Source organism: Xyrauchen texanus, chromosome 2 (assembly GCF_025860055.1).
Source record: "Xyrauchen texanus isolate HMW12.3.18 chromosome 2, RBS_HiC_50CHRs, whole genome shotgun sequence".
Lineage (NCBI taxonomy): Eukaryota > Metazoa > Chordata > Actinopteri > Cypriniformes > Catostomidae > Xyrauchen > Xyrauchen texanus.
In genome coordinates, this window is record NC_068277.1 from 19271598 (window position 1) to 19288344 (window position 16747).

The 16747-nt window shown below is 44.4% G+C and overlaps 1 protein-coding gene across 1 annotated transcript; it reads right to left on the reverse strand.

The window, feature by feature from the left end:
* Positions 1 to 6105: 6105 nt before the first annotated feature.
* si:ch73-335l21.4 (E3 ubiquitin-protein ligase-like) lies at positions 6106 to 7483 on the reverse strand. The gene is made up of 2 exons (XM_052089323.1): positions 7022 to 7483; positions 6106 to 6897 (listed from the first exon to the last, which is right to left on the reverse strand). The coding sequence occupies exons 1-2, from the start codon at positions 7428 to 7430 to the stop codon at positions 6839 to 6841; spliced, it is 468 nt and encodes a 155-aa protein (XP_051945283.1). The 5' UTR covers positions 7431 to 7483; the 3' UTR covers positions 6106 to 6838.
* Between the last annotated feature and the right edge of the window lie 9264 nt (positions 7484 to 16747).

The following is a 16747-nucleotide window of genomic DNA, read 5'->3' on the forward strand; positions in this document are numbered from 1 at the left end:
ATATTTTTGCAGCGATTCACTTTCATTGTATGGACCAAAAGATCTGAGAAATCTTCTAAAAATCGTAATTTGTGTTCTGCAGAAAGAAAGTCATTCACATCCAGGATGGCATGAGGACGAGTAAATGATGAGAGAATTTTCATTTTTGGGTGAAATATTCCTTTTTAAGCGTGATGCAGCCCCTGTGCCAAATACATTTTCCCATGCCTGCTCTACCTCCTCTATTGTGCAGGACATGACGGGACAAGTGTTCCTGCTTATTTAGCATTTATTTAGCATTCCTTGCATTGTTTGAAAATGTTTTCTGCACAACAATAATGCTCTGTCGGCATTAAGGGAAATTTAGACCCTACACATAAACTGATTTTAATGTAATTGTTTCATACATTACAATTTAAAATGGTGATCAGTGTATTGAAAATAATCTTTTCATTTCTGTTATCATGTCTCCCTTTTTTTGGAAACAGATTCATGTTAAAGTCTCGATACACACTACTCATACTTTTAAATTATACTCTTTTGCTCTTACTTGAGTAGTTCCCCTTCTGTCGCTCTCTCCACGTTGTGTCGGAGAAGCGACACTAAGGGTCTCTCTTGAGCACCGATATCCACCTCTGATCTATGAAAAAAGGCCAATGAGAGTTGGCAGTCGGTATTTGCATGTCCCGCCCCCGGACATACGGGTATTTAAGCGGCGCAAATACGGGAGTTCATTCAGAAAATTTCTTCGGAGCCGATGGTCTGTCTGCAGTTTGCTGCGAGTTACACACCACTTTAAACGTTCCTGTTTCCTCTGACGATCTGCATGCTGTTGGATCTTGACGGCGCACAACAGCGGCTTTCTCCTTCACATTGCACGGCGTGCATTGTTGCCCCTGAGCGCTTCGACAGTGCAGACACACACACACACACTGTGTATTAAAAGAGTAAATTCCTATTAAAAGAGTAATTTCTCTAAAAGAGCAAAACACAGCGCCGTTGAACGTCCTTTTCAGGACGCGTCTTTTTCAAGATGCCCTTCTGCCCCTGTGTTGTTCCTGGATGCGGTAGAGTGCTCTCCGCTTCAGACGGCCACAGGCGCTGTCTCGTGTGTTTGGGCCGCGATCACACCGAGGCGGCGTTTGTGGATGGCTCATGTTCTCACTGCGAGAACGATTTGGGGGCGATTTGGGGGCGGCAGCGGGTGCAGTTTCACCGGGTAGCCCCCCGCGAACCTCCCGTTCCCCGACACGCTCGCTGGTCCCCGTCTACGCTCGCGGCGATAGCGGCTCGCCTCACGGCCCGGCTGTCTATCCTCCCGAGCCCAAAGCAGATGAGCTCGCCGCTGCATCTGAGAGTGTGATGTCTGATGCCGAGGACTCCCCTGGACTGCCGCCTTCGGGCCAGCAGGCCCAGGCTGAGGCCGACGCTCAGATGTCTGACATGCTTTCCGGGCGCCCGTGAGCGTGGGGTTGGATTGGAACCCTCCATCCTCCCCACAGCCTTCACGGTTGGATGACTGGTTCCTGGGGGCAGCGCGCGGTTCGCGGCCACGCATCCCCCGGTCCCGTTTTTCCTGGAGGTGCATGACGAGCTGACGTCTACGTGGAGAGCCCTGCTCTCCGCCCATCTAGGTGCCACCCGCTCCACTCTCACCACCCTCGATGGCGGAGAGCGCCACTTCGATAGGGCAGTTGCGTACCATCTATGCCCCGGTAGCCCTACCTCCTGGCGTGGCTGCCCCGTACTCCCATCCAAGCCCTGTAGGACAACATCCTCGCTCAACGCCAAGGCCTACAGTGCGGCTGGACACGCTGCCTCCGCCCTGCATGCGATGGCCCTCCTGCAAGTCCACCAGGCCAAAGCACTCAGAAACATGCACGGGGGTGGACCTGATCCTGATGTGCTGCAGGAACTGCGCTCAGCGACCGACCTCGCCCTGAGAGCGACGAAGGCCACAGCGCAGGCACTCGGACAGGTGATGGCCACCCTAGTGGTCCAGGAACGCCATCTTTGGCTCAATTTGGTCGAGATGCGTGAGGCCGACAAGAACCGCTTCCTGGACGCACCTGTCTCTCAGATTGGCCTTTTCGGCGACACCGTCGAGGACTTCGCCCAACAGTTCTCCGCTGTGAAGAAGCAGACGGAAGCAATCTCTCACTTCATGCCCCGCTGCAGACCTGCCGCTACGGGCCCTGCCCCGTCTGCCCGCCGAGGGCGTCCCCCTGCGAATAAACCAGCTCCTGCTCCGCCTCAACCCGGGCCCAGCTCTCAGCCCCAGCATCGAGCACCCCGCAGGCGGCGTACGCCCCCTGTCTCACGAACCCCCTCTAGGACCGGAAGGCTCCCAAGCGTTCCTGAGACAGCCGACCCAGAGCCGAAGACGTTAGCTCCATAGGTGGTAAGACCGCTCCGTCCCCCGGAGGAGAATACTTTGTTTTTTCATTTGCCACACCCCCTGACGGGGGCTGTGGTACCCACATTCTCAATAAAAGAGCTATTTCCTTTGCCTCTGGGTCACCTGGCCCGCAAATGCCGTTCTCACGGCAATCTGCTTTGAGATTACGACAGTCCCGGTACACCGGACGCGGCGATCCCGCCTTCTGCCTGCCCACGACTGTCCCCCGGCCGACCGGTTCAGACGAGTCCAGAGGACGCCAGCATCAGACCTCCTCCTCAGTCACGAACCCGCCCCTGCCGGGTGCGCGGAGCAAGGTAAGTGCTTTGAGTCTATTCTCAGCACCTCAGCCTCAGGCCGCAACGAAGCCGCCCGACGCTGCACTACCTGTTCCGCCCCGCTGCGAGGCCCCGCTGGGTACATCCAAAATACTCGTCCCTTTGGTGCCCCTAGTGCAGAGCTGGGAAGCGTGGCTTTCGCTTTCCAACGCATCACGCTGGCTGCACCGGACCATTCGACTTGGTTACGCAATTCAGTTTACCCGGCTCCCGCCCCCCCTTCAGGGGCATCCGCTTTTCCGCAGTACACGGCGAGCATGCCAGTTCCCTGCGCACAGAAATCGCGACCCTCTTAGCCAAGGGCGCAGTAGAGCCCGTCCCTCCAACCGAAATGAGGAAGGGTTTCTACAGCCCTTACTTCATTGTACCCAAGAAAGGCGGCGGCTTACGACCAATCCTGGACCTGCGAGTTTTCAATCGGGCCTTGTTAAAACTCCCGTTCAAAATGCTCACGCAGAGAAATATTCTGGCTGGTGTTCAGCATCTAGATTGGTTCACAGCGGTAGACCTGAAGGACGCGTACTTCCATGTCTCAATTATGCCACGACACCGACCCTTCTTACGGTTCACGTTTGACGGCCAGGCGTTTCAGTACAAAGTCCTCCCCTTCGGCCTGTCTCTGTCCCCTCGCGTCTTCACGAAGGTCGCAGAGGCGGCCCTTGCCCCGCTACGAGTAGCCGGCATCCGCACAGAGACCAGGTGCTCCGGCACCTCAGCCGCTTGGGGCTTCAGGTCAACTGGGAAAAGAGGAATCTCACTCTGGTTCAGAGCATCTCTTTTCTCGGGTTGGAGTTAGACTCAGTCTCAATGACAGCACGTCTCACGAGCGAGCGTGCTCAGTCGGTGCTGGACTGCCTCGCTTCCTTCAAGCCAGGCACAGTGGTCCCTCTAAAACTTTTCCAGAGGCTCCTGGGGCATATGGCATCCTCCGCGGCGGTCGCGCCGCTGGGGTTGATGCATAGGAGACCACTCCAGCACTGGCTCCAGACTGGAGTCCCGAGACAAGCATGGCACCACGGCACGCATCGGGTAAGGATCACCCCCTTATCACTGGCTTATCACACCCAGGCCGTGCCCCTACCCTTGCGGGTCTGAGCTCACTCAACAAGGGGTGTTGCGTCCTCGTGGGCACTGGCCAAGGGCACCTCCCTAGCAGACATCTGAAGAGCCGCGGGTTGGGCAACACCCAACACCTTCGCGAGGTTTTACAACCTCCGCGTCGAGTCGGTTGCGTCTCGTGTTTTGTCAGGTCCGAGCCCGTAGAACTCGGTAACACGTAGACCGACCGGCCGGGTGGATCGCTTGCGCCCAGCGCCCTTTTCCTGACGTCAAGGTAAAGTAGTGCGCCTTCTTCCCAGGGCACCCCACTCCGAGTCGGGACCCTGGTCGATTCCTCCCCAGCCCTCCGGTCGGCGGTTCAGAGGAGGAACTCGCCGACCCAAGCCACTGCGGGTACCCTGATGGCTACCCTGTACTGGTATAGGTGCTCCACAGGTAAGGCCTCCTGCTCGGACTCCCCTGTGTGTAATTCCACGGTTCTGTCCCCTTACGAGCGGACCCCGTGTCTCCCTTAGGCAGTTACAGCTGCCCCGGTCGCCGTGCTGTAGCAACTCCCCCTTTCGAGGCTGGATCTACCACCGCACCATACTTTCCACACGAGCCCTAAGACGGCCGTGTGACGTGTCTACCACTTTTCCTCCCCAAGAAAAAGGGCAGGTGTGGTCTCCGCAGGGTCTGGGTAAGACCCCCTTCCCTATATGCGTGTAAGGGCCCCGGCCGTGATTGCTCTATGCGAGAAACATAGAGAGAAAAGAGGCCCAGCCAGGCTGGCCTGTTCCCATGTTGGCAAACATCGCCTTGTTCCCCTTCCAGGGTAACTAGAAGGATTCCGATGTTCTTATGGGGCATTGGGGAAGGGTACGTGCAGCCAGGTACAGACGATGCGCGGCACTGGATGAAATCCCTGCCCGCCTCTGTATCGGCGGTTCACGTACACAGTTCAGCGCATGGCAAGATTGGAATGGGTCCCCTAGTGTCGCTTCTCAGACACAACGTGGAGAGAGCGACAGCAGGGGAACGTTTGGTTACGTATGGTTACGAGGGAACGACACGTTGTGTCTTTCTTCCGCTATGTCGCTGAACCGAGCCACTGTTGAGGCCGGACCATTTCCGGCTCCTCAGAAAAATCCTGAATGAACTCCCGTATTTGCGCCGCTTAAATACCCGTATGTCCGGGGGCGGGACATGCAAATACCGGCTGCCAACTCTCATTGGCCTTTTTTCATAGATCAGAGGTGGATATCGGCGCTCAAGAGAGACCCCTAGTCTCGCTTCTCCGACACAACGTGTCGTTCCCTCCCTCGGGGAACGGAGGTTACATACGTAACCAAACGTTTTCAAGGACACAATGGTGGTGGCTGTGGGGATCGAACCACCATCCTTCTGATTATCAGTTATGTGCTTTAGACCACTACACCACCAACACTCCATATTACTATGTAATATAATCCGAAAATCATCTCATATGATTAATGTTTTATGAAGACACTATCAGTACTACTGATCTTTTGTAGTGTCTAGTAGTGTGTCTGTTTGGATCTGCCATGCAACATTAGGAGTAAATGTTTTGGTGACATTAAGAGTAAATTTTTTGACGTTTCAGTCAAGAAACTTGGTTAAAATAATAGCAGACTCAAACAGTCAGCCAGGTTAGCTATAAAGCTAATGATCTGGACACTCTACAATGTGCTACGACTGGTCTGAGTAATATGGCCGTTATCTGATTGGCTTGAGTAGACGATGGTTGGAATCTGGAGTCTGCTTATAGGGAGTGGCGGTACTGTTCAGTACCATGGCATTACCCTGGTAACGTGGAGCACGGTGCGAAGGCGCGATGAGAAAATGTGAGCATGAGGCGATCGACTGTGTTCCGTGAATGCTAGAGTCCTTGAATAACGTATAACATGTAAGCGCAGCCTGTGGAGTTTCTGGTGCCCCCCTAGGAAGTTGGTGCCCTACCCAGACTGCATAACATGCGTATAGGGAGCGGTGTTACTGTGGTAGCCTAATGTTATTTTTCTGAAAGTGATTTTACTGAAAGTAGCGCGCACACTTTAAGGCACCTCCGCTTAATTTTCTTAATTATGCCCACGATTTACAAAGAAATATCATACTAAAACATTACTATTATTGTGAGATTATGATGAGATTTAAAAAATGTTTTGAACATTTTTTAAACCCTGCTAGTGCTTGTGCCCCTGCTGCCCCTGTTCTGCCCCTGTTCTGTGCATCTCTGTGAGGACACACACTCCCGCATGCAAACTCACACTTATTTTATGGGTCCTAGCAAAAATCAAACAACTAACACTAATGTTCATTCGTTTACAGTCAGTAATAATTTACAGAGCGCAAAAACAGTGTGGTAAACATATAACAGTACACAAACAATGCCTTTCTTTCCCTTTAAATAAATATCACTCAGCATAGTAAAAAAAAAAAAAACTGTAATTGATTAAGTTGTTTTTGATAATGGAAGATTGTTTGAAAAGACAAACATATTAATCCTCATCATTTGTCTTATTTTGATACAAATGTAACAATTATAGGGTCAAATGTGACAGTTCATAGTATTTTTCAGTTCTTGCAGGAGAAATCTGACATGCAATGGCATACTTTAAAATACACCTGGCTTTTGAATTGACCTTTGTAACAACACAAAAAAGCATCAATAAAATGACCCAGGCCTGAACGAAGAATAATCTGTAGGTAATGTGGTTCATTTCAGCTTTAAGATCAAGACACTCTGTGTATCCATGTGTCACTCTGTACTAAATACAGATTTATAAAATACATAAATATTATTAAATATGTTCTTTAACGTTACTTTGTTTCTGTTTGTTTATTGGTTGCTCTGGGATTCCCTAAAATTCCTGTTGTTATGGTGATGAGTCACACCTATCAGCAAACAGCAGCCTACATGGTGATATTCCAAATGTGCAAAAGCAACTTCTTCCACATTGGTTCTGTAGCAGCGAAGCGTATCCCATATGCTTGAGAGGTGCCTGAGATTTACTCATGACACTTGTTGTCTTGAAAATTCAACAACTTGAAATCTTGGTTTTGGTTACATCATGTAGCAGGACATCATAGCCAGGTCCCTCAAGTCATCATCAGTCATACAATCTGAAAACGTAAAGACAAGAAATTACTTGAAAAAAAAAAGTGCTTTCGGTTCTCAAATCATTAAAAGCAGAGAACATAGTGATAACATGTTGAAATGAGCAGGTTATCAAATTAAAATACTCACTTCTACTCTCCCCGGTGAGTTTTTTGCAAAGGCGCCTTATGGATCTCATCAGTCGTCCACTTGGAGATCTAGGCGGAGGACTGTCCGTTTTACGCGGGCTGGGCGCGTCCTGGTCTGGCTCCTCGGTATCCTCGTCGTCATCCGTACACTCCTCCAAGCAGCTCGCGGACACCAGCCGCTCAAAAATGTCCTCATCTACCGGCAGATTGTCTTTGATTCTCGCCTCTGACAGCGGCGTGGAGTGACGGCACAGCGGACACAGTAACCGGGGTTCGGGGCCCTCCACGGACTGCGCGAGAGTCACCAGGCAGCTTTCACAAAATGTGTGTTTGCAGATCAGCTGTCGTGGACACCGCCGACCGACGTTGAATGTGCGGTAGCAAATTCCGCACTCGGTTTCTAATAGCATGCTGTCCAGGTTGTTTGTTGTTGTCTCGTACTTGAGAAGTGGTTAATGTTGAAGTGCCGCTGAGTCATGCAAAGGATTCTTATATAGTTGAAAGTGGAGGGAAGTGCGTTGGCGGGAGTAGGCTGTGTTTTCTCTCAGCGTGTGTTTACACAGGGAAACAATTGACAAAAAGAGCACACGCAGGAAAAAACACGCTCAGGTCAACATATCTAAACAATGTGATGTCACTTTCTGTCTGTAGGCTTGGTGATGTCTTACCTCCATTTAAATGTAATGTAAATGTTGTTTACATTTACATTACATTTACAGCACCTATAATGTACACTGTCTCTTATACAAATATATACTCTATATTTTACAGGGATAGTTCACTCAAAATGAAATATTTTCTTATCATTTACTCACCCTCTTGCCGTCGCATACAGGTATGACTCTCTCTTTCTGCTGCGGAACACAAAGATATGTTGAAGGATGAATTATATGTTTTTGTCCATACAATGCAAGTCAATGGGTCCAAAACTTTCAAGCTTCAATAAGGACATAAAGGCAGCATAATACTGATCCATACGACACAAGTGGTTTAATCCATTTCTTCTGAAGTGACATGATAGCTTTGGCTAAGAAACAAAGCTTAAATTAATTCCTTTCCATTCAAATGCTTCACTTCCGCCCAGCTATACTTTGCAGTTTCATGAGAGAACTCGCGCTAGACACATGTAAGTTTGCATGCGCTCGCTGGAACTTCTGGTTGTATTGCAGATCCATCTGTTTTCTGGATTCTAGAATATGAAAAACGCACATGCGTCAAGCACAAGGACACATGAACAAGGCTCTCTCAAGAACATGCATAGGAGAGCTGAGTGGAAGTGAGGATTTTTTTGTGAATAAGGACTTAATTTGGATTTGTTTCTTAACCAGAGCGATTGACATGGATTGACATGGACACTTGAGTCATATGGATTACGTTTTATGCAGCCTTTATGTCCTTTTTAAGGCTTAAAGGGTATGGACCACATTGTCTCATATTGTATAGACAACACATCACTCATCCTTAAAAATACATTTGTTTGTGTCCCATAGAAGAAAGAGAGTCATACGAGTTGGAGACGGCATAAGGTTGAGTAATATAATTTTTTTCAATAATCATTTTTGGGTTGGAGACGGCATAAGGTTGAGTAATATAATTTTTTTCAATAATCATTTTTGGGTGAACTATTCCTTTAGCCTAAATTTTAGATTGTTATGAAGGGACAGTGAAAGCATGACATAACATCTACTGTAATACAGCTGCGTGCATATAAAATTGTATTTTAACAATACATTCATTTGGCTGCAATGTTATTTGATACGATGTTTAAATTCTTAAATGTCACCTCAAATCTTATATCTTTTTTTTTTCTTCTTTTTTTAAAACAGTTTTTTGAGAAGCTTACTGGAAAAAATAATAAAACTTTGATTGACTATTAATTTTGTAATAATAAACAAATATCTCAGCCTTGTTAATAGAATACAACAATGCTGCCTGCATGGATCAGCCTTATCCAAACAAAATATACCCCCACAGTGATTTCCCAGAATACATTCCCTCATGATTCCCCCTCTCCAAAATTCCCTTACTTGGACTTGGGTGTGTCTTTTACGCTCAGTTTCTAAACTGGCTTTGGCCAGTTGCCCTACCTTCAGAGTGTTTCCCACAAACCCAAGTAGTGTTTGTTGTGTGTGGGTAATGTAGGTTAACTTCCTTCATGAGAACTCACTCATTTGTTTACTCTCTTGCCCGTGGTTTAGACTTTAGTTTTTCATGTGTTTACGTTGTTAGAAATGTTCAATAGCAACAGGTTTTCCTAATGTTATTAAATATATATAACAGTATATAAACAGAACTGCATATATATATATATATTTTGTGTCCCCATGGCTCGGCACTCCTCGTCACAACAGTGTATATACACTCACCTAAAGGATTATTAGGAACACCATACTAATACTGTGTTTGACCCCCTTTCGCCTTCAGAACTGCCTTAATTCTACGTGGCATTGATTCAACAAGGTGCTGAAAGCATTCTTTAGAAATGTTGCCCCATATTGATAGGATAGCATCTTGCAGTTGATGGAGATTTGTGGGATGCACATCCAGGGCACGAAGCTCCCGTTCCACCACATCCCAAAGATGCTCTATTGGGTTGAGATCTGGTGACTGTGGGGGCCATTTTAGTACAGTGAACTCATTGTCATGTTTAAGAAACCAATTTGAAATGATTCGAGCTTTGTGACATGGTGCATTATCCTGCTGGAAGTAGCCATCAGAGGATGGGTACATGGTGGCCATAAAGGGATGGACATGGTCAGAAACAATGCTCAGGTAGGCCGTGGCATTTAAACGATGCCCAATTGGCACTAAGGGGCCTAAAGTGTGCCAAGAAAACATCCCCCACACCATTACACCACCACCACCAGCCTGCACAGTGGTAACAAGGCATGATGGATCCATGTTCTCATTCTGTTTACGCCAAATTCTGACAGAAATCGAGACTCATCAGACCAGGCAACATTTTTCCAGTCTTCAACTGTCCAATTTTGGTGAGCTCTTGCAAATTGTAGCCTCTTTTTCCTATTTGTAGTGGAGATGAGTGGTACCCAGTGGGGTCTTCTGCTGTTGTAGCCCATCCGCCTCAAGGTTGTGCGTGTTGTGGCTTCACAAATGCTTTGCTGCATACCTCGGTTGTAACGAGTGGTTATTTCAGGCAAAGTTGCTCTTCTATCAGCTTGAATCAGTCGGCCCATTCTCCTCTGACCTCTAGCATCAACAAGGCATTTTCGCCCACAGGACTGCCGCATACTGGATGTATTTCCCTTTTCACACCATTCTTTGTAAACCCTAGAAATGGTTGTGCGTGAAATTCCCAGTAACTGAGCAGATTGTGAAATACTCAGACCGGCCCGTCTGGCACCAACAACCATGTCACGCTCAAAATTGCTTAAATCACCTTTCTTTCCCATTCTGACATTCAGTTTGGAGTTCAGGAGATTGTCTTGACCAGGACCACACCCCTAAATGCATTGAAGCAACTGCCATGTGATTGGTTGTTTAGATAATTGCATTAATGAGAAATTGAACAGGTGTTCCTAATAATCCTTTAGGTGAGTGTATATATATATATATATGAAATGCTTATATATATAAACACATACATTGTATTCAAATATGTAACTAAATTCAATATACAGTTGTGGCCAGTGTTTATCCTTTTGAACTTTTATTCCAGAAAATCACAAAACTCAAGCCTTAAACTGAAGAAAAACAATTAAAACGGGAATATTTCATAAAAAAAAATTTTTTTTCCAAAATGCATTGGCCATAATTATTGGCACCCTTGTATTCAGTACTTTTTGCAACCTCCCTTTGCCATCTGAGTCTTCTCTTATAATGCTTAATGAGGTTGGAGAACAGCTGGCAAGGGATCAGAGACTATTCCTCCATACAGAATCTCTACAAATCCTTCAAATTCAGTTTCATGTTGGTGGACTCTCCTCTTCAGTTCACCCCACAAATGTTCTGTGGGGTTCAGGTTAGATGACTTGGATGGCCATGGCAGAACCTTGATTTTGTGGTCAGTTAACCATTTTTGTGTTGATTTTGATGTTTGTTTTGGATCATTGTCCTGCTGGAAGATCCAACCAGGGCCCATTGTAAGCTTTCCAGTAGAGGCAGCCAGGTTTTTTTTGTATCTGTTGGTATTTGTTAGAGTCTGTGATGCCATTTATCTGAACAAGATGTGCAGGGCCTCTGCAGAAAAACAGCCCCACAAAATTAAAGATCCAGCACCATGTTTAACCATGGGCACTGGGTACTTTTTCATCTCGGTGTGCACCAAACCCATCTCTGTTGTTTGCTACCAAAAAGCTATTTTTTTGTTTTTGTTTCATCTGACCATAGTACCCGGTTGCATTTGAAGTTCCAGTAGTGTCTGAAAAACTGAAGACGCTTGAGTTTGTTGGATGAGGCTTTTTTTCTTGAAACCCTCCCAAACAACTTGTAGTGATGTAGGTGATGTCTGACCCCAAGACCCAACTAATTTCTGAAATTCTACAGCTGTGGTCCTTGGAGATTGTTTGGCCACTTGAACCATCTTCCTTACTGTGCATGGAGACAATACAGACAGAAAATCCTTTTCTTAAGATCTCCAGTTGAATGGAATTTGTTCATTATTGCCCTGATAGTGGAAATGGGCATTTTTAATGCTTTGGCTATTTTCTTATAGCCACTTCCCATTTTCTGAAGCTCAACAACATTTTGCTGCCCATAAGAACTATATTCTTTAGTCTAACCCACTGTGATTGATGATTAAGGGAATTTGGCATGTGTTACCTCATATTTATACCCCTGTGAAACAGGAAGTCATGGCTGAATACCAATAAGGATATTGAAGATATTTAGATTCAAAGGAAAAAAATCTGTGAATCTAACAGCTGAAACCGGGACATTATTAGATTTTTTTAGAGAAAGGAGGAGACATACAACGTCACAATGTATTTAGACTGCCTCTGCCATCCAGCAACCAGCGGTGGGCCGACGCAATTTGGGGCCGATCAGGGGCGGACTGGCCATCAGGAGAACCGAGCGGGCTGGTGGGTCGGCCGTGAAACGGGATGAATTGGCTGTGATAAGCTCGAATGAGCCGTCGCGTTATGTAGAACGGACCACAAAAGGGTGCGATAACAAAAAGCGATATGCAGAAAAGGACAGTTTTCGATAAGTTGAAATGGGCCGCCGCGTTATGCTGAACGGGCCACAAAACGGCGCCAACAACAATTTTGTTTAGAGTATCAGTTCAAAATTGCTACAACAAATGTATATATCAACAGATTTGAATTTTTGGATCTGCAGTGCTAAAATATTAAGTGGTTTCACTAAGTCTAAAGTCCTATGATATTATTGCAAATTCTATAGAGACCTGCATTGCTACCCCTCCTGGGAGTGATGGTTGCTCTGACTATGCCCACTCAAGAGTTGGCTTGAGACTGCAACACTAATAAGCAAACCGACAGCAGTCATCAGTCCTATTAAACCCATCTCTATTTGTGGGAACATGGTTTTTATGAGCAATTATCATCAATGTGTACTTTTTTTTTTTTGCTTGTTGAATGAAAATAGCAATAATAAGCTTTGTGTCAAAGAGAGTGTTTCCCACACTTACACACAACACATGCACAAAAACGCAGGTGCAGGTAAATACATGCATACAATCACTTATGCACACACACACACACACACACACACACACACACACACACACACACACACACACACACACACACACACACACACATGTGATGCATTCTTTTATTTACTAACAGTCTCAGTTTAATGCTGACAAAATGATGAGAACAAACTATATGTAGTGTCTGTTGGTGAGTGTTACTGTTATCCCTGTACCAAAGACATTTTCTCAATACATAAAAAAACAACCCAGATTTCAGCATTAATGTCACTTTATACCTGGCTGCTACCTCAATAACTGCTATGTACATAGAATATTATTTCATAGTATGTTATGTTTACATTTAGCATTTTTAGAAAGTGTCATCTTTTTGCACTACTCACTACTTACAAATGTGTACTGGTCTCTAACTGTCTCTTACTGTGCCTATAGTCCTGTTCCTTTTAGTAATTATTGTACTGTACCCATACTTTTTGCACAAATTTGCACTTGCACTTTATGTATTAATGTTATTTAGTATGTGTAGTCTCATGTGGTTCTGGGTTTGTCCTATGTTGTTTTATGTAGCACCATGGTCCTGGAGGAACATTGTCTTGTTTCGCTGTGTACTGCACTAAATGTATAGGGTTGAACGACAATAAAAAACACTTGACTTGACAAGCAATCCACCTTGATATGAGCCAGAAAAAACATACAGTCCATGCTGATATGAAAAAAATGCACATACATAGTCGAAAGCGTGGTGAATAGACGCACACACATACAGTATCACATCGCATCTAAAAAAGTCAAAGACATCCATCTAGTGCATTTTACGTACACCAACAATTAAAAATAACGCAGATGAGTGAAAGACGAGTCCATGACCCATTTGTGTGCAAAACATCATGTCCTAGAGCAGCTGAATGAAAGAGAATAGCATCTCCTCTTCAGAGTTGTTACTTAACACCATGTCTTTTGAAAGCAGTGCAGATAAACGACAGTGGACAAAGACGTGTGTAGTGCATGTTTATATACAACAATTATTCAAAATAGTCCAGATGTGTCCCCTTTAGTGTTCAGGAATAGTTAGGCCACACTGGGCCTGTCTGTCCTGCTCTCTCTCAGTTTACGAACTGCAGCACCAGTGGGCGGGGCCAAGGATGTGATGATGTAAAGTAGGCATTAAGGTTTTTTCGCTGTTGATGCAGTCATAAATTAATGGGCCCCCTAGTGATGTAGGGAAGTCGCAGAAGTAGAGCATGAGGCATTTTTGCAGCTTGGTTTCAAGAAATGCTTTTATTGCATTGGGGATTCAGTTTTGAGTTCTGATATTTACAGTATGCTTTTATAGTAGAAAGACCTCTTAAATGACCCTTTAAGATAATAGGTATTGTAATGGAACACATTCATACTTATAGAAAATCTGTACCTTTAAAGGTACAAGGGCTATCAATGGGGTGGTACCCTCAAGGGGACCTTTGCGTTGTTGCCTTTTTTTCTAAAGGGCACAGTTTGTGTACCCCAAATCTCTTGGCTCAAAAAAGATGCCTGAGAAGTACCACCGCAGTGAAAGCCCTCATACCTTAAAGGTACAGTTTAGTACTTTTTATAAAGAATGTAATGAACTGCACATATGTTTGCTTAGCTAGGACCTGTGTAAACTTGAGGGGAACTGACTTCATACATTCACTGAAAATGGTGAAAAAGGTAAATTTGAGAATATTCTAGAATAATTTGTTTGAACTTGATATATTTTTAAGAGTCCAAATACATTTTTGGGCCACTGCATGAGAATTCATTTTGTTTATATTATAATGTGGGTGTATACAGTGTATATAATACAGATATTACAGATATCCTTGTCCTTGACTGTTTATGTGTTTATGTCTACATACTTAGTAAATAAAGGGCAATATTCACTTTAGATTTATTTGCTTTGTCAAATGTAACATAATTGACATGTCTAGTCATGGGTTTGTCAGGCAAATAGCCTACTGAATTAACATTGTGTAATTGTGATTTGTACATTGTTTAATATGCAAACCTGTCTGTTACAAAAAAGATATTGGTGTTTAGTTTAAACAATCACTGAATTAAATTTGAATGAAAGGTTTGTAACTGGAAGTTACGGAAAGGAATATAACATCATGGAGACTGTCCAGCCTGTGTTTGTTCATACAACACCAATTCCAAAAAAGTTGGGACAGTATGAAAAATGCTAATAAAATCAAAAAGGAGTGATTTGTAAATTATATTCAACCTTTTCTATATTGAAAGCACTACAACTTGACATTATATTATAATTTACCTTGTGAATTTCATAGGTTTTTTTAGTGTACAGTAATTTCAAATCAGATGATTGCAACACACTCCAAAAATTTTGAGATGAGCAATTTAAGAATAATAAGAATTTGATGAGTTAAAATAACAAGGCGGTGTGAAACAGATGTTAAACAGCTAAGGCAATCGTGTCATAGTATATAAGGAGCCTCCAAAAACAGCCTAGTCCTTCAAGAGTAAGGATCATCGGCGTCGCCAGGAAATTTTTTCAGGGCTTTAGCCCCGAATGTTTTGACTGTAGCCCTGAATGTAATTTTAAATTAGGCAACACAAGTTTAGGTTCAGCTCAACAACAACAACAAAAAAGCGCATATTTGCATTGCTTTAACCTGTTGATACGCACCCCCTTTTTGAGCACAAACCATGAAAACGACATACCTGTCCTTGGTTGTATTTACTGGACCCTTTGGAATATGGACACAGTTGTAGAATCTTTTGAAAGAAGACACCTTGGGCTTTATCTCCAGAATTAATATATGTTGTTATCAGGCGCGTCGTTAGACATGGGCATCCGGGGCTTCATTTTAAAAAAATGTACCGGGTCTTTTAATCTATCCTTCGGAATCATGTATTAAAGACGATTAAAATGTGTTCAAGCAGATCAAAGTTACTATGGTTACAGAATGCTTGTATTTAGAGTGCGCACCAGAGGAGAGAGCCTGAAAGAGTCATCGGTTAACTTACAGCTTTAGTTTAGGGCTTGACTGTCATTGTTGTTTGTGGCTTCTGGTGGTAGCTATTATGGACATTAGACACTTTTTAAAAAGTAAAATAAGGAGTCATGAACGATACGAGGGAGGCAAGAAGAGTTATCTACTGGCGCCGTTCCCTCATCATTAAGCTCAGGTCGGTGAAGGCTCTTAATCAAACCCTGGTCTAACTTACTAGCCCTGTAAGTTACTCACTGTGGTATTAATGCAGAACATGTACTGTATATATAAAGTACGTGGGACCTTACTATTTCAGCCTATAGCTAATCCATTTTGTGAGCCATAATCCGTTTCTCGTGAGGAATGTAGATGAAGTAGCCTATACATCTGATTTGGCGATTGAAACACGATGTGTAAATTAACGTTATTCAGGGATGTAGTGGAGGCTAAACGCACATAAACGCCGTTTACGCACCTCCCAAAATTCGGAAATAGCGTTTACCCACCTCCAAAGTGGGTTTATCCACCTCTAAATTGCGTTTATCCACCTCTAAATAGATAGTTACTAAGCCATTTTAAATTAAGCTTATGTCGTTTTAGTTTCATATTGTTCATTAATAGTTTCATAGGTTGTTTAAACCTAAGACGAAGTCTTTCATAATGCGCTCCATGCGCGTGCATCGATATTGACTACTACCAGCTATATAAAGCGTGCTGTCTTGTTGACCAATCAGCAGGAAGCAGTAGACTGCATCAAGATTCATCCGTCACTCACTAGCCCAAACGTCTAATGTAAAAATGGATATCCGGCAATTTTTTAAGCGCCGTCAAGACGGCAGTCCTCCACCTCCCGAGGCCAGCAAACGGCCTCGGCTACAATCCCAAAGTGAGTGAGCTCGGAAAACAGTACTAAACTTCATGTTTTTGAGGTTAATTTGGTTAGATTAATAGATAATTAGATTCATGTCACTGACTCAACAAGTCACCTCTACCTTTTCCCATTATCCAATGTTACAAGTAAAATTCAGGATACATTATTAATTATTTAATATTCATGTATTATTTATTTGTGTTTCTGTGAATAAATAGCTGTTACAGTTCTACAAATAAAGCATTCTATCTT

What these genes read in the sequence shown, in the direction of transcription:
- si:ch73-335l21.4 (XM_052089323.1), bottom strand. Translation starts at nt 7,430, where the DNA reads ATGCTATTAGAAACCGAGTGCGGAATTTGCTACCGCACATTCAACGTC. An exon ending in ACTCACCGGGGAGAGTAGAA is followed by an intron (nt 6,898 to 7,021) that starts GTGAGTATTTTA and finishes TTACGTTTTCAG; the next exon opens with ATTGTATGACTGATGATGAC.